The 18,583-nt window shown below is 40.2% G+C and overlaps 1 protein-coding gene across 6 annotated transcripts in view; it reads left to right on the top strand.

Moving 5' to 3' along the window:
* ATP2C1 (ATPase secretory pathway Ca2+ transporting 1) overlaps positions 1-18,583 on the top strand; it is an 82,945-nt gene that overhangs the window by 28,325 nt on the left and 36,037 nt on the right. Inside the window, exons 1-2 of one of the 6 annotated variants that reach the window (XM_082045041.1) lie at positions 3,499-3,569; positions 4,131-4,275. The exons of 2 other annotated variants lie outside the window; for them this stretch is intronic. In XM_082045041.1, the coding sequence (XP_081901167.1) occupies positions 4,270-4,275 (6 nt within the window). In that variant the 5' untranslated portion in view covers positions 3,499-3,569; positions 4,131-4,269. Of the gene's footprint in view, positions 1-3,498; positions 3,811-4,130; positions 4,354-18,583 lie in introns of those variants that run through there. 3 more of the 6 variants (XM_082045045.1, XM_082045042.1, XM_082045043.1) reach the window with 3 other exon arrangements.

Below are 18,583 nucleotides of genomic sequence, written 5' to 3'. Positions count from 1 at the left end.
GAAGAAGTACAAAGGCAACTAAAAGCAACTTTTTGGGCTGCCTTTAGATTTGTATAGAAGCTGAGTATGTTTTTTTTTTACAGTTGACTGTTCAAAAACAAACAACACAAACAAAGAAACCACACAAACAAACCACCACACCACCAAACCATTTTAGCCACTCAGTAGTTTTCAGCCCTGAAGGCCTAGGGCAGCACAGAAAGTAATGAAAGCTGCAGTACCTATTTATGTTCCCTATACCTGTGCCACCTTCTTGGCTGTGCCAGCATAACCCCTTCTGATTCAGTTTGAAAAGTCTGTATTTACTCATCTGCTGGATAATTCTGGGCACGAATCAGTTCCCACATAAACTCGGGTGTTGGGCAGTTTGAGGTTGTGGTTCTGAGATAATCCGGTGGTTCCCTTGCTGCTGAAGGCCACTTGCAGAAAGTAAAGTCTGACTTGAGCATCAACAGGAGGTGAATTGTGACACTTCTGTGGGGAAAAGGATGATGAGGGGACAGGGTGGTGGCGGAGTGACAGGATGACATGAACTATTTTTTTGATGATGCAGAACACTAAGGTGTGTGCTGTGGGGCATTTAAACTTGAGAACACACCCAGGGAAGGGGAATGCCTGGGGCCAAGGGCTGCTCAAGCTGGCGCTAAAATGCTCTTGAAACCCTGCTCTCCTAAACGCAAGCCTAATATCAGCAGGTTTGCTGTTTCTGAGAAAGTATTTTCAGGTCTGTGAACTAGAAAGAGAAAACTGGTGATATAACAACCAGGGTGTTCAGTCGTTTTTCCTGAAAACCTATCAGTATTGCATATCCTTTCAAGTACTATTAAAAAAAAAAAAAAAGAGATTCTAACTGTGAAGCTTAGAGATTGTTTGGCCTTCCATATTTGAATTTGTAATTGTTCTTCTAATTTGTATATGTTTTTTCACTGGAATTATTCAGTTGTGGCTAGACACATTTGCTTATTGGCTATTCAGATAAGCATCTTATTGCCAGATTTTTTTACAAGATTAAAAAATGTAAAACGAATATTATTGTAATTTGTGAGTACCAATGGCTACAACTGGTTACTGTAAGTTAAGCCTTTTTTTAATTTCAGACTTTACCTCCACAATCATAATAATGTTGCTGTGGTTTGCCAAATAATGCTTTTGCCACACACTTCTGAGGATTCCTGAAGATATTAGAGCTGTCCTAATACTCTTCTTGCATCAAGGTCAGTTTGTTGTGGTGTTATTTTTTTTTTAAGAAACCATATTCAACAGCAGATGGAGATAAAACACTTTGAGCACTGTTTATTAAACAGCCACTGTTTGTAGGTGTGGAGTATGGCAGAAACACTAACCTAACTGTCAATGATGGATGTGGTCCTGATATAAAGCAGAAAGGGCGCTTCCCAGCTGCCTGGCAGCATCACAGACTTGTGTGATTGGCAAAGCTACGCTCCTGTAAAGAGATTAAACCCCAGAGATTAAGCTTTTTTTAGTTCTCACTGTACAGTAGGGCTTGTTTTTGACTTCTCCTCTTTTAAGACACCTGAACAAAGAATGTTTCGTAGTAGGCAGTATTGTCACTGATCTTTAGGATCTCAATAACTCTGAACAAGCTCAGTAACGTTCAAGAATTCACTTCCAATCTTCTCCCCAAAATGTCTCATAGCATAGTGTAAATAAATCCAAATGTTGTGGATGTAAACAGTATTAGGACCTACAGGCTTCGGGTTTTTCCCTTCAAGAAAATATTTACATAAGTTTTTAGTATTTAATGGTAACATCTGATATTGAAAGCAGAAGCTAACTGCTTTAACAAAGTAACTAAGCATTCTTCCTAATGAGTTATTGTGCATCAGTTTTGTGTTGAAATTGGGCCATCATAACTAGTGTCACAACCACAACATGGTTCTTTGCTTGCCTTACAAACAAGTATCTTGGAGAAGAGGCATTGCTACAACGACAGTGCAATGTACTTGTAGTGGGATACTTCATGGAGTAACAATGGAGATAGATATTCAAGTAATATGGCAACTATATGGGACAAGCCTGAAATTATGCATTAGCTACTCTCCAACAATTAACGAGCTTGTTGCCATCTTATTTTCCTGAATGCGAATATCTAGGGCCCATACATTAAATCAGCACTTGTAACTCTTCTTTACCTCTTGCAATATATTGACAACTTAATCTTAATTTAGCAGTGGAACAAATTTATCTTCAAGAGCTTCAAAAGAGGAAAATAGGTTCTTTAACTTCACCTTGTTTAGCTGAGTAATTCAAGAAGCATGCTATTATGGGTTGGGAGATTTAATTAAAATGTTTAAAATGTAGTTCTGTTAAATACATTTTATGAGCTGACAAAGACTGATTTTTTGGTTTCTTCTGCTGCTTAGGAAAAACAAAGCCAGTGTGACAGGTCGTTAATCATGTGATGTCAATGCAATTGTATTTCTCAGTCCACGTTGTCATGCACCTTTAGAAATGGGGTGTAAAGCCTACAATTAGCATATCTCCACTAGATTTTGACCTTGAAAGTCAAAAGCCATTTTGTTCTTACTGATGCTGTGCATCATACCTTAAATGGAAAATTTACCTCAGTGGAAATTACTTTTATTTTAAAACTTCCCCAGCCCTAGAGCTCAGCATTGGAACTGTAGTTTCAAATTATACATTTGACTGTATATTTCAAATAATACGTATACACCTTTGTTTAGGTAGACATAATTGAATTGGTAAAGCATTTCTCCCCCCCAGCACTTAACTAGTGGTGAGGATTGGTGGTTACATGATGGGTAAAACCAGGTTTTAAAAGCAGTCACCTGAAGTGTTGAAGATTTTCTATTGAGTCTTGATTCCTGCCCCCCCAACATTTTGAAATAACATTATGTAATAATAATTTGTTAATTTGAAACTAACTGGAGTACAAATCTAGCCTGGGTGTACTGTAACTCTAAAAAGTGGCTATTCAACACGTTTTTGTGTAAGTTCTGCTTTGCTGACACTCTGAGACAGTGTTTGGAGGACTGTGTCCCCACCACCATTCCAGGGCTGGGTTTGGCTCCCGGTCCTGGCCCAGAGGCCGGCGGGGCCGCGGGCAGGGGCCCGGTGCCTCCGCTTGGCGGCGGGGGCCCTGTGGCAGCGCCCGGGCCCTGGCCCCATCTTCCTCACGGTAACGCGCGTTCTGTGCCCGGGCAGGGAGATGAGGGCTCGCCGCGGAGGTGGGCACCGAGGGCACAGCCCCCCATGCCGGCGACACCTCCAGAGCTCCCAACAGGGGCGCTTGAACGTGTTTATTTCCGTGGCTCGCTGCTCTCTACCGGGGCCCGCGGAACCTGCGACGCCCCCGAGCTGTGCCTGACGCCCGGGTGGGAGGACACAGCGGCCGCTCCCCCCGCGCTGCCCAGTGGGGAACGGCGCCCCCCTCTCGGGGCGCAGGCGCCGGTGCGGGCGCAGAGCGGGGGGATCCGCCCGCCCTTCCGTTGCCGCGCCCCGCCCCGTCCGCTGCCTCTCCCGCCGCCCGCGGAAGTGAGCGGAGCCGAGCCGGGGATGCGGCCGTGCCGCTGCCCCGAGACACGGAGGTGAGAGGCGCGGCGAGGCGGCGGTGAGGGAGCTGCCGCTTGCGCCTCTCCCCCACCCCTCCGCCCCGCTGCCCGCGGCGGCCTGCGCCACCGGGTGAGCGGGCGGGGCCGGGGCGGGGGTCGCCGCGGACAGCGGCCGGGGCCGGCGAGCTCCGAGGAGCCGCAGCTTTCCTTCCCGGCACCCCTTCCGCCCGGCGCTGAGGAGACGGGCAGGGCGGCGGAGGGAGGAGGGTTATTTGGGGTGAGGGTTTATTTTTAGGTGCGGGGCGCTCGTTCCGTGGGGAGCCCCTCCCCGGGCGGGACGCGGCTGGTGGCGGCGCGGGGGGGGAGCGGCCGCGCTGCTGCTGCTCCCGCTCGGGTTTGCTGTCGCTGCTGGGCAACTAATCCTCATCCTTGGTGGCCTCTGACAGCTCTGCGGGCCCCTCCGTGCCTGTGCCTGCTCCGTGCTGGCCAATGGAAAGCGGTGGAGATCTATAGGGTTCACTTAAAAAAATATATATATACTTATATATATTTTTTATTATTATATTTTTCCTCTTTTAGCGCTGGTTTCTCTTGCAGATGTTGCTGCAGGTGGGGGCAGAGGGAGCGGTGTGATTGCCTGGCATCTTGGGGCATCTCTCTCCTCACCTCTCAGCTCCAGCGCTGCTGTCGCTAAAGACTTTTGTAACTGTCGACTCAAGTACAATTTCGATGGAAAATGAAGGTAAAGGTCTCATCAGAGTCACTGACTTCATTGGAGCTAAGAGGATTTTTGCATGCAATTTGGTGACAACTCCTACTGGTGCGTGTGTATGTTTTCCCGTTCCAGGGGTTTGCAGGGTTGCTTTCGTGTCTTAATCTCTTGGTAGGAATTTTGATCTCCATGTTGTAGTTAAGAATTGTAGGACCACTGTTTTTCTTTATTTGTACTGCTGTTTGTTGAACTAATTATCAGACAGATTTTATTTTTGCTTGACAGGTATTCAAACATCTATTCAGTGCTTTAGCGCTCTGTGTGTTTGGAATAGAAATCTCTTGTTTTGCTTAGAATGGGTTGTCTGAGCATTAGTTGCTTGGTATTTTCTTAGGTTATGTGATTTTATCAAATTTTGTCTTTCATGGCTAAATTAAAAAGCATTAATTGCATTTTGTGTTGAAGTATTTTTGTGCATGTTCTGTGTTCTTAAAAATGACTTAACTTTGCTCTCTTGAACAGTATTTAATTTAAACGTGGTACTCAAGTTTTGAGTTCTGCCAATTGAAAGAGGTAGTATGAAGCTGGAAACCGTGTACTGAAAGGAGTTGCTCTGTTGTGCTTTCTCCTTCTTGTCTAATTTGGAAATTACTTAATTGAGGAGTTATTTCAGTTTTTCCATGCAGGGCTTTAGTTTATGCTCAGGGAGCCTTAAAAGCCCCTTTGCGGGGATGCTAGTGTTTGTGCGCTTCGCCGATTTTTCTGTTCTGTTTGACTCTGGGTGTTGAAAATCTCTGAAATGTATTATTTTTATTACTATATCTGCAAGAAAAGAACTGTTGATTTCCCCCCCACCCCTCACTTTTGTCATCAGTATTCTTTGAAGATGTTAAGTGTGTTTTTTCAGTGGCCACTGGATTTCCTTTGCTATAGGTTGTACTGTGAAACATAGGAGCTCCTTTTCCTCTCACCCCATTCTGAAAATAGAGGCACTTTTTTTAATAGTTTGACTTGAATGAAGAACTGGATTGAGTTTGTGTGGTAGACTAACTAAACTATTTTGTACCATTAGATATTGTTCTGGTTTGAAGTACGGTTGTCTTCCATGACTGGAAAGTTGTAGTAATTGGGAAGTCCAACCTGTGTTGAAAACTATTCAGTTTATCATAATCTGGCATTTCAGAACCCTTTTCTAACTTTAAAATGTTAGAATTTTCTTAATCGTATTGGTCATGACTTCCAACTGAATATTTGTAATAAAGAGCACGGACCTTGTCAGACAGAAGGAATTTTTAAGTGTGGGTAATGTTTCTGGCAGATTGATCTTGGTTTTGGGAAGCTAGATAGCTGATAAGAAGTAGTGTCTGTGCCTTTACATTTCGGTCACTGCGTTGCAAATAAAAGATTTTTGAATGAACAGCACTGGGGGCAGGGGAAGCAAAGTGGATAATAGTGCCATTGAACAGAAATACGCTTAGGGGAAAAAGAAGTAGCTGTCTGACATTTGCATGCCAAACTAAAATGGCAGGAAGACTTTTAATGCCTTTTAGTTCTATTACCAAATAAACAGTATATCATAGATGTAGTTTATAATCAAGTTGTGTATGATAGTGTGGCCTGTTCTAATTCTTCTGAATGCTGGTAGCACAAAGATGGCATTGCTTAAGTTTCTTATGGAATAAAGAAATTATGTTTAAAAATTAGTAATATTTGTATGATAGAAGTAATTTATTTTTTTAAAAAAGCTTTATCTGGGGGAAAAATAAAAGATGATCAGATGTGTATTTCAAAGGCAGGAATAAATGCTATGGCTTGGTGAGGGCTTTCAGAATGGGGTAGGAGGAAAGCTAAACTTCAGTATGAATATAAGGGCTGAGTTGGCTCTCTTAACATGTGAATTACTTTCCCTCTGCATCCTGCTCCCCCATCCCCCCATCTCATAATAGAGTCTCCAGACTGGCATATATATTTACAACTCTCTACTGTCTCTTTGGCTGTTCTTGGTATTTCTGAGCTCTTCTTTTTCTATCCAGTTGACATTTTGAGACAGCTAGAGACTAGCAGCTTTCATATTGGAACTTTGCAGCACTCCTGAGAGGATCCTTAATGTATTTTCTCGAGGAGACAACTGAAGAATCTTTCTAATCTTGTAGAACAAATATTGCAGTTATGTATGTGTATATATATATATATATAAAATGTTTTGCAAGTTTGTGTTTGGAAATTCTCTTTAGTTTTGATATTGAGCAAGAGATGGCAGATTTTTTTTCCTTCCTGTATTTGGATGATTATTCAAGTTTGGGAAGTGATAAGATGTTTTGGAAAACTGATGTTTTCCTGTGTTAATTCAGTTTTCATAAGCAGTATTGTATGTTTACTCTAAGCTGGTTAATGTTTTGTCCCAGGGCTTCATTGTTCCTCTCATGTGTGCTGGGATGATTAAACTTCCGCAAAAATTCATGTGTCTCATGGTAATGGGGAGAGAGAATTTCCCACCGTAGGAAGACTTCTGCTTAGCTCAGTAAAACTGTGACTTACAGGAGTCATGTTTGTATTTCTGTTTGGAAAGGTGAAATTTGTGACTTCTTTCCATAAATGGAGATTTTTCTTAAACTGTAGGTAGTCAAGAGAACTTGCATAGATACAGCATAACTCTGAGTGCAAACTAGGCTTTGTAATTTTTGAATCTCTTCATTGATGCCTTTAGGCTGTTTTAAGTAATTTTCTGTTATTGTAGTTTGATTTTTTTTTTTCTTTCTTTATTTTATCACCATCTTTAGAGTGTGACAGGTTCTTTGTTTTCCTGAGGATTGTCTTATAGAATACTGCCTTTTAGTAGAAAACTAGAGAACACAGTTTATGTCACATCAACTTTGAGCTTCTCTGCTCTGAGATCAGGCTATGATTACAAGTACAAATTATTAAATAGGAGTACTGTTTTCTTACCAAAACCTTCTGTAGCATTTGTTTTCAGATCATTAAGTGCTTAACAGAAGAGATCAGTAATGTTTTCCCACCTGTAAGCCAAAAATACTTTCCCAAAACCATGTAGAAAGTTGGTAAAAAAAACTCAGACCAGACTTGCTGTAAGTAATAAAAACATCATGTGGTGATTGTGAAATCCTCCTTCATCTTCCTTGTTTTGAGCCCTAGTTGATTTCAGCTAATCTTCAAAGACCACTGTTCATTTCAGCCTGCAGGCTGTCCGTAGGCATTTCAGGATAATTTTGATAATTGGATGAATACTGAGATAAAAGTGAATAATTTTTTTCTTTTCTTTGTAAAAGATACTTTAATTCTTCACATAATCCTGAGATGCCAAATGAGTGGCTTTTGTTTCTCATATACTTGAAGTGCAGTAGAATTTCCTTAAGAGCTTCATGAGTGTTTTTCTGAAATGGTGAAAATGGGCATTGTTGCTAAACGAGTGGATTGAAGATCAGTGAATAAATGATGGTGTTTGAGGGCAGGGAGTTCACACCCTGGACCAGCTCATCATGCATTAGGCAGCTGTAGGTACCAAGGAATGGGTGGAGCGTGTGTACATGCAACTGAACACAGGAGGAGGAAGGGATGCTTGTGACAGCAGCCACTTGAAAACTATTTAAATTGTTCCAGAGTGGCGTCATCAGTTGTTTGGTGATGGTAGTATCCAAAATAACCAGAATGAAGTTTGTGATGGGAAATGCTAGAAATCGGTGTTATCACAGCAGTTTACATTCCTTTTGACGTGTAGATGATTTCTTAATAAATCAATAGGTGAAACCAGAATTTTAATATTCATTGATTACTATTTCTTACCATGTGCAGCTTGCAGAAAATTAGAAACTGATACTTTACACTTCTATTGGCAAAAAAAGTCACCTCTCTTCTGTTTAACTTGGAGGATAAGGTGAGAGATTTTTCTAGTAGAGACCTTTGTATCTTTTGGCAGTGCTTTGATAATTTAAAACAACTGCTAAGTTAACGTAGCCTTTGTCTTGTGCTAGAAACATAGATTTTCTTTTTAATTGATCAGTGTCATCTTTTAATCTATCATTTGACTGGTTGATGGAGCATTAGATAGTTTTAGTCTTTCCTTTCCCCCTTTTTTCCCATGCAGATAAATCAGAAATGTTTATCTGTAATAATGTAGAAGTGATTTAACATGGAATCTGCTTGAGTTCAGACATCATAGAATGTATGTTTAGTTATTTTATAATACTAGATTTGTAACTCCTTTCTGTGGAGAGCCTCTGGGATAATCTCAGTGAGGTAGGAAAGACAGTGTTGTAAGGCCAATGCAGGCAATTCTCAGGGTAGCTAATTTAAGAAAAGAGAAACAAACATTTTCTCTTGCTTTCTTGGTGAAGAGTTTGACAAGTGCTTGGTGATCTTGGACTTCTCTTCTGTGGGACTGAACGAAATGGTCTCATTATTGCTGAAAGAAGATGCTGCTCGCAGCTGCATTGCTGTCATACGTGTTGTGTCGGCTGTTTTGGCTGTTGAGTTTGTCTGCTTACCAGCTTGGCAGAAGGTGATCCCAGCCCTTCCTTTCCCCGGCCCCCTGCGGTTCAGCTTTCTCTTGAATTAGTGACTTGAATGGGCTCATGAAGCGTCCAGTTAATGCCGAAAACAGTGAGGGACAAAGCAGTGCGACCTCCTCCTTCTAGCGTGAGCAGACCCTTAGCTTGACTCACTTCTGTATCTAGTTGTAGCTTCAGTTCCATACAATTCACCCGTAGATCGCGGTGGAATTTTGAAAGAATGACATAACTTAATAAGTAGATTTTAGTTGTGAGACCTGCATTTGAGTTGGTGAAAGAGTTCAGGTGATACCTAATTGACACTGGGTGACAAAATTGGCATTTACAGTGTGGTTTGTAGAAACTAGAAGGAATAATAAAGTTACAATGCAGAGAAGGAAAATAAAATACAATAATCAAGGTATAAACTTGGAACAAGCATCTATTTCTAGTTAGTTGTTTTGTGAATATTCTACTGTGAACAATTAGAAAGGATAAAATGGATAACAGGTTACCATTGCAGCCTACAGAATCTTTTACAAAGGCTTTGAAAATATTTTAAAGTCAAATTATCTGCAGCACCTTTTTCTGCATACCTAATTCACAAAAAAGAAGCTCGGTGAATACAATGTCACTGCTTTCTTGATACTCCTTATAAGAAAGCTTATTACAATAAGTATAGTAATTATGCAGCAAGTTATGTTTTTGTTTAGATTGGCGCTGACAAGAGCTTGATCCTGGGAACTGGTTTAAACAGTAAGCTCGGGATTTTTTTAATTAGAATTTTATTTTGTCACATTATGAAGTAAATGCCTAGATGTCAAGGATATAATCAATGATTGAATCTTGGAGCTTCATTCATTATTTTAAACAAATAAATACTGAGCAAATGTTTATATTGGCATTTTTGCTTAGTAAAATTATATGGCGACTCAAGTCTGCAGGTCATGGATATGTTAGTGTATCACAGGGTGCTAAATTCTTTATTAGTGTTTGCTGTTCAAGTGCTGTACTTTGGGAAGCTCAGCACTTTAAAGTGATATGAGGTAGAAGCAGCCCAATGGAGAAGAGCCATATGATCTTATTTCTAAGGTTAAATGTTCTGTTCTAGAAAGTTAGCAACTGTCTGGCGAGATAAACGACTGATATTTAGACCCAGACACTTTTGGCCTTCAATTTCTAAAAGGCTTCACATGGATTGGGATTTAAGCAGAGGTGTGTGCTGTTTGGAGTCAAGCGAGGTATGGCTGTCAGTGTTCTCTTCTTTGGGTGATGAGTTTCTGAACTGACCCAGTGCTATTATACAGAAATTTTGCTTTCATAAAGACACTAACATTGATTTGATCGTTTTAGTGTGTGCTTAGGATTCTGTATCTTTTTGTTCTTCTGATTAATAAGTAATGACAAATGTGTGAAATGTTCTAGCAGACTTTTCCAGTGTTCAAGGATTTTTTTTTTTTGAACAGGAAGAATCAAAGCTGAATATTGTGGTGAAACAAATACAGATTGGTCTGATGTGTCTGTCAATGCATTCTTGGTAACTGATACTATCTCAAGGCTTTCAGTAACCGGGCTTGAAATTCATCATAGTACATCCTCCAGAGTATACAGAAATGCTCTAAATGCTCTAAAAGCTTTTGTAGAGATCGAATACAAAGTTGAAATGTTGGGCATTCTTAAGTCTCAACTGTATACTACAGAAATGAGCTAAAGGAAGATGAGGTGGTTTGGACAGACGTGGTGTTCGGTACTTAGTCTGAATTTTTGTTGTCTTTACTGCTGCAATCTACAGCACTGCAGTCAGGTTAAGGTATCCTTATTTTTGTGAAATATGTTCTCCAGCTAGAGAGTGGGCAGTTGTCATTCACAAGGCTTGCAGGATAACCACATGGAATATACTATGATTACAGAAAATTGCTCAGCTTTACTGTTGTGCTGGTAGCCTCAGTTGAACTAGATGTCTTACTTTCCTTTCTATTTTTTAAATTAAAGAAGACATGGAGAAACATCCTGAAAGAGTAAGATGCATTTCAGGTTGTGGAGTTGTATTTCTCAGAGAAGTGATTATTTAGATATTTCTAGTACTTGAATATTTTTAGTACTTGAAAATAGTTCTTGAGCTTTATAGACTATAGTAGAGTTGATGTGAATGTTAAATGGATTGTCTTAGTCTTTCTTATACTCGCTGAAGTAGATGTGCTTGAGGATAGATCTCTTTCTTAAATATTTTACAACTTTTAAGATTGCTCAAACCTTGAGATTTAAGATCGTCAGTGCCATTATTCAGATTTCTGGTTCTTAGTTAGTAAGAAATACAGAAGTGTTGTGTACCAAGGAGGACAGTTCTGTGTTATGGCTGGTTGTTGGCCATAGTGAAAGTCCTAAGCACTGCTGAAATAGTACTGGAAGACAAGGCATTTTTTTTCAGGCTTTTGAGGCAGCTTGGTTGTTGTCGTAATTTGGGTATTTATATCTCTTTGGTTAGTGGGTGGTGTCTGTGCCAGGTTGAATATCGCCCTTTTTCTGTAAAGTCTTATGAAATAATGTACAATGGCAAGGGGCTGAAACTATGTGACCTCCCAGGATAGAAATGACTCTGCAAAGAGAGCTCATTAATGCAGATTAGTGTTTCTCTTTCCTTCTGGCTCTTTTAGAGACAGAACTTTTCTGTGTGCATTTCCTTTGATGTGGGGGCTCCTGGTAAAATGTTTAAACTAAAATACTGTTGAATAGGAACAAATTTCTTTGAATATTAGAATACAGGGCTGCTGAAGCTGTCTCCCCAGAAGTGAGAAATAGTCACACTTCTCTAAAGGAGTCAATTCAAATGGAGATAGTAGACAGTAACTTCAAAGCCTTCAAAAAGTATTTCTTCTTCTGAGCAAACAGTGCCTGCTAGAAAACAAGTGCCTCATTAGTTTCCAGACTTCAGCCTTTTGGGGTGTGAGGGGGCAGCCCTTCACAGTGGCAGGTAAGATACTCTTTTTGCAAATCGGTCATGGATGTTGATGTCGAATGAGTGTTGGCACTTGTTGCTTTAAGAAAGCAACATTATTTCCCACAAAGGTATTTGTCAGAGTATAATACTCTCTGGCCAGGTTATTTTAGACAGTGCAGGTATAAAGGGTGTAAAGTTTAACATAATGTATGTGTGTTTGAAGGTATTTAATGTTACTTGGGATTTCTCATTTAGCAGAATGATACATTTGTACTATGTTGTCAATATATTTTGTAAGTTAAAGTTAGCAAAATATAGAAATTGCAATACTCAGTTCAGTTGCAATCACAGAATGTCGGGGATTGGAAGGGACCTCAAAAGATCATCCAGTCCAATCGCCCTGCTGGAGCAGGAACACCCAGATGAGGTTACACAGGAATGTGTCCACGTGGGTTTTGAATGTCTCCAGAGAAGGAGACTCCACAACTCCCCTGGGCAGCCTGTTCCAGTGCTCTGTCACCCTCACTGAGAAGTTTCTTCTTATATTTAAGTGGAATGTCCTGTGTTCCACTTCGTATCCATTGCCACTAGTCCTAATACCAGTGTGATTCCCGTTACTGGTCTCTGTAATATGCTCACCATCATGATACTGGTCATCCCTAGTTGCTGGAAGAAGGATGTGTGACTTGAAACCAGCTCAACCCTGTTGCACTCCTTGAAATTTTGTTGATTGTTCTGTGCATGTGTTGGGCTGAGCCACATATATGTCCTCCCATGCAGGTCTGACTAACTCAGGCATTCACATTCTTTTGATGAAATCAGGGAGAAACATCTACACCACCATCTGATCCACTCAGCTGACATAGTTGTTTATCCAAAGCAAAGGCCACCTTCCAGTCCCCACTGTGGTGAGATTAGGTTTGCCTCTTTGCAATAGCTCTGGTTAGTCCCACGCTATGTGATTTCCTGAGCTTCATGGGTGCATCGCCCTTGCCCGTCTCCTCTGAGCCTTCTGTTAATAATGGTTTATTGGCCAGTCACAATATTAACGTGTTTTTCATATGTAAATTTACAGGATTTTGAGGATTATGAGAGAAATTGTGTGTTGAGAGTATAGGAAGTAATCAGTCTTTGTGATTTAGTCATATATGAGGTATGAACAGCTATCTGAGTGCAGTTGGTATAGGTGAAGCCTTCCTGAATATAAATTCAGATTTTCTGGACATCATTAAAATATAGATAAATTAGTTCAAAATACAAGAATAAGACATTAAAGAAATGAAAATTACTTAATCAGGCTATGTTTGTGACTTGTCTGCATTTAGAGTTTGTGAACTTGGTTGCCCTGATTTTTATTTATTTTATTAAATCTGTATCTGCCACACTCAGTTACTTCCACATGCGTCTTCTATTGGCATAACTTGGTGAATTTAGCTGGAGATGTCATTTCTGTTAAGATCTGGTGGAATTTCACAGAGGAAGTTGCATCATAGTCACAACCACATTGGGCGTTCCTCGTTCCAGAATGGTCTGAGGGCTCTGCTCTTCCTCCACTTTTGGAATCCTGCTGTGCATCAGGAGTTTGCTTCTGGATGTGCAGCTGGTCTGGGACTTACTCTATCTATTGACCATGCCTAGTGCTTTTACGCTTTTTGGGCTTGGCTTTTTCCCGTGCCTTGTCATCACACAGTCACTGTTCTGCGACTGGGACCTGTGTTGAGGTTCCAGGAGCAACTTGTCTCCTAGACAAGTGGGAGGGGCAAAGACGGCAGGAACATCTAGTGAAATAGATATTTTTAAGGTCATTGCTATAAAGTGACTCTGTGCAATCACAGTCATGATGCTGAGCAATGACCTACTTAAATGGAGAGCTTGAAGGTGGGCGATAAGATGGCTAAAGATATGTATCTCCAAAACTTCTAGCCACCATGTCCCAATGAGTAGGCAAGACTTTGCACTGATGCTTCATATCTGACAGAACTGACAGAAAAGAGGATTACTTCCCTTCTGGGTAGAGTCTTTTTTTTCCTTAAAGATAGTTTTCACAGCTGAGAGTGTTTGTTCAGCAGGAGCCGTTTCCATAGTCCCTGTGCACACACACAGAGACCTCGGCCTCTGTGCCCATTGGCATCTAGTTGATCTCTAGCCCTGTGTACTTTGAGGATGCCAGGCAGCGCAGAAGAGGTAAGCACTTGGTATTTTATTATGCTGCGGTGTGCACAAATTTCTCCAGGAGCTGATCTGTTGTTACCCCTCTGCACCCACCATCCTGGCTCCAAATTGTGCAGAACTGAAGAAGAACACGCTTAGTAGGATCTGAGCTTTCTAAACCTTTTAGTATACATGACATCTAGTTTGATCATACAGAAAATTCAGGAAATGGGAAGCTTGTAACTCTCTTTTATTTTCAGTGAAACACCTTTTTGTTATGTTGGTGAACACTGTCATTATTTCCAGTGTGGGGAAGGTAGGTGAAAAATGGAAGCTTATTCCTTTAGTGGATGAGGAAGTGTTGGTTCTTTCAGGATCCTGATAAGAAAGGCACAAACACTTGCAAGGCAGATTACTAATACTAACTCAGAAAAGGTGGTAGCAAAGTAGGTAATAAAATAAGGGATCCTTTCTGATGCTGGGTGCCCTGAGATGATACAGCTTTGGACGGGTCTCTGGCCTGAGCATGACGCATTGTAGATCTTGTCTGCTCTGAGTGCACTAATACTCTCATGGGGTTTCACTCACAGTACAGATTCATTAATCACTGAAAGCAGTTCTTTCTGGAATGTAGGCTTTGAAGTGTCCCTTGGATAATATGCTTTAATGTCCTCATCTTATTAATAAAGCTGCAGTTCCTTAGCAGGTGCATGTAATATTTCAAGTGGAAAACACAATGTACTGTACATATACTTAAGATTAAATGCACATTGATTATGTATACATTCATTTTACTGTTGATTAAACACAGTATGATTCAGTAGTAATCACAGAGGATCCATGATACAAAGGCGTGTATCTGGGTGTGAGTCACTAGCTGGTTGTACAATAATAGTTTTACAGGTCGATCACTAACAAACAAGTCACAAGGTCTTTGTATTACTTGAGTTGACTTGAAAGGGGTTGGGTTTTCCAGGGATTGATGGGGTAGATTTAAATGGACCAAATCACCTGTTCAGATGGAGGGGAAGATTAAGAACAAAGTGATAGGTGTGGTTAGGAGGCAAATACTGGAAAGCATGCAGAGTCAATGCTTCCAGTCTTCTTTTTACATTTCCAGTTGTGCCGCGGTGTTTCCCAAGAACTGGCTCTACTAACTTGCAGTTTGCCAGTGAGGCTTCTTGTGGGGAGGGTAAACAGCTCTTTCTGAGTAGAGTGCCCAAACCCGGATGCATTCTTGTCTTTCAGGTTTCTAAAGGAATTTCGCAAAGAATCAGTATTTCTCTTTAATTACCTCAACTTAAATGTCATTGCTTTTGAAACATCTCTTTTTAAAATTTTACTGTCCTTGGTAGTTTTGTTTTTACACCACCTTTGTGTTTTGCACTTGTAGGTCAACTGAGTAACTACATATAACATTTACAGGACTTCATAGTAGCTAATTAGCTGAAGTGTTTTTCTCACAAGTTTGACTAAAAAAAATTTTGCTGTGAGAATGTTCCAAATTTTTTAGACAGCTCTCAGTGAATGTAGATGCTGCCATTTGCATTATGTGCATAGCAAAGCCAAAATTTCCCCTTAAAAATAGTTGTAAAATGTCAGTGAGCCCTGCTGGTTGATAATGGACTGTTCCAGCTGAGCTGAGAAACAGAGTGATAGAGGTAAGTTGTTGGTACTTGGTATTGGTCATGGTAGTAAGAGGGTGGGCAGAATTTTGTAGTGTATGAAGAAGAAGAAACAGACATTACTATTAACTAGAATTTTCCTTTAGAGGGAACACAGGGGAACTCTGAATTTCTGGTAGTGTAAGGCTTCCAGACTAATTTGTATTAATTTTGATAAATGTACTTTGGTCACTGTTCCGTGGTTGTATGATTGATGCATGTTTCTTGGCCTAGAAATGGTGGTGTGTATGTTGGAAATGGTCCAAGAAAAGTCCTTCCTGAGGCAGCTATTTGTTTTTGTTAGTTAGCATCCTGCTGCTTTGTTCCTTGGGAGATTTAGCTGCAAGCAGGGAATGGGACGCTGTATTTGTGGCTCCAAAAATTTCAGCAGTCATGTACGTGCTGCCTGTCTGATATAGAAGCATCGGCCAGTATAATTTCTTAGCCCAATTAACCATATAAAAACTTGGCCTGCAATGAGGTACTAAAGTGTTTTAAGGTACAAAATGAGAGTTGCTTGAAAATTAATTGTGACATAGGATGGGAATATAGCTTATTATATGTGGGTTGACTCCTTTGATATAGAACACTGTGATTTTGGGGATAACTTCTGTTGGATACACTAAAAGGTGATGCAGAAGCCCAGGTTTCCAGTTTGTAGGTCTGAGCAGCAGCGCAAAGGACTGGAGAGCACTTTCTGACGGTATTGAATAAGAAGTCCTTCTCTTGCTTTGTAGAAGTAACGCATAGGAAAGACAAAATTATTTGCTTGTGTATGGTTATCTGTTTCAGCAGATAGCAAGCACTTTTTCCAACTAGCTTTTTTGATCTAAATCTGTTGGGGTAACTCGCTTTATATTTTGGATGGTAATGATGAAGGGAACAGTGATCAGTTTCTCATGGACTAAGCAATTGCATTTAATCCAAGGCAAAGTGTTAGGTATTTGAAACTGTTATTTCCTGAACTACAAGTGCAGTTTACAAAGATTGTAGAGGTTTTTGAGCAGTTAGATGAGAATCTATCCAGAATTGCCTTATGATATGTAATTTTGCCTTAGAGAAAGGAGCTGGCTATAAACAGACTTTCTGAGCCTTTATTTTTCTAATCCTACACCAGATTTTCTCTGTAGATTCTTTTTTTATTGCATACAGTACAATGTTCTTTGTAGAAGCAGAAGATAATATGAATGAAACACATTCAAAATCAAAGATTCTTTGAGTCTGTCACAAAAAGGCGGTCAAAATAGGCTTTGTTGTAGCAGAGTTCCACCATGCTAATGAAGATTTATTTAGAAAAGCCTGATCTCTAAGAGTATTGGAATATTTCTGTTGAAGGATATTTAACTTATTAAAATATCGTTTAAAAGCTTGTTATTACGCTTTCTGAAGCCCTGATTGATAATATTAGGGAAATTATTAGTTACATATCCCTTTTTGAAATTATTTGTGTTTAGCAGCCATGTCAGTTGGTATAGGGAAAAAGATTTTTCTCAGCACTAAAAATTGTGATGGTTGTCAGTTTTTTTTTTCTGCCTACTCTTACTGGGAAAGCTTGGTTGCTCAGCATTTTTGTTCAGAATGTGGAGTCATCTTGGTCAAAATAATGTGTTTCGTGGTTTATTTTGAAGCAGCACTTAGGCTTAATGGTTTTCAGCCCTGAACTGGCATCTGGTAGCTAATACCATGAATGTCCTCTTTATTTTCAGTGAGAAGCAAGAGATAGTACTTAGGACAGGAAACCTTAAAGAAAATAACATGAGCTAGTAATTCCGTACAGTGTTTTATCAGGAGAGGAGATTGTAGCAAAATTTGGCTTAGGAAGGTTTGGGATTGAAGAAAAATGACAAGTAAGGTTAAAATCTGAAGAAAATGGACTACAAACTTTTAAAGTACGAAAAGTCATCTCCAATAGCAATCTCCTGAGAACTGAAGTGATTATACTTAATATTGATTTGTATGTGTAGCCTCAACAGCATCCGTAACTGTGTATGTTCTTAATGGCAGAATTCATTTGTTACCTGCAGATAGGCATGACACGTATTGAAGATTCTGCAAAGCAGATTTAAATAAAATTCTTTCTTCCTAGGGACTGGATCTCGTGAGCATCAAGTGCTCCATGGATGCTGGTAGAAGTAGTGGTACATTTAGCCAAAGTTTTCCTGTCTGCATGGAAGACTAAGAATGGTTGTGATGATACATCACTCCCATGATGAAGTTTGAGAACTGAACGTGTATGTGTCATAGAGTATTTTGGAAGGTTTAGAGTCACAATGTCTGTCGTCTTCCTAACCAAAATACCTGCTATTCTGTTGCTATTCTGGTCAGCTTAAGTTGCTTTAATGTAGTTCTGTTTTGGAGCAGGAATCTTATGATGCTGTGCGCTCTGAGGAACCTTAGACTGTGGAGCAAATATATGTCCCTCTGGTCCAGAATAGTGAAACCATGGTGGTGTAAGGCCTTGTTGTCATCAGATTTTGTAAGGAAACCCTTTGTTAACAATAGAATTATAGTCGCGATTTTGTTTTTCTTCTGATGTTGAAAGCAGTAATTCTTCTAATATACGTAAGATGTTGAGAAAGAAAAGTCTGTAATTTTGTTGAACCATGGCTGCAATATTTTTTCATCCAATTTCCTGTCTAATTTGAAACATGTAAAACTAGTTGAAAATGCTAATTTGCTAGGTATTAGTGTAGAATAATGTGTATTCACCATCATTTTGCAGAAGACTTAGATCAGTGTGTATGCTTAAGGTTTCAGTAAGTACCTAACCAACACTAAAGCATCTTTAAGTCGCACATTTTGTCCACAGACTTTCCAGCTCTGGTATTTACATAAATGCGTCATTAAAAGGATAGTAAGGAACAAAACAAAGCTTTCTCAGTGGAATGAAATATGGGAACTGGAGTGGAGATGTGGCTGAGCTTTTGTCCTTGGGCCTTCGCTGAGCTGCACTCCAGCTGCTCAGTCCTGTTGGCTTCAGGCTGCAGAAAGCTGAGTGGGGTCCAAGGGGCTCCATCTCTTTGGAGGCCAGTAGACACGGTGTTAAGGTGCAGTTCTGCCATTCCACCCACCCAAGAGAT

This window comes from Streptopelia decaocto, assembly GCF_964273445.1.
Source record: "Streptopelia decaocto genome assembly, chromosome: 2".
NCBI classification, from domain to species: domain Eukaryota; kingdom Metazoa; phylum Chordata; class Aves; order Columbiformes; family Columbidae; genus Streptopelia; species Streptopelia decaocto.
The sequence above is the reverse complement of the archived record's forward strand: the minus strand, read 5'-3'. Positions and strand labels throughout refer to the sequence as shown.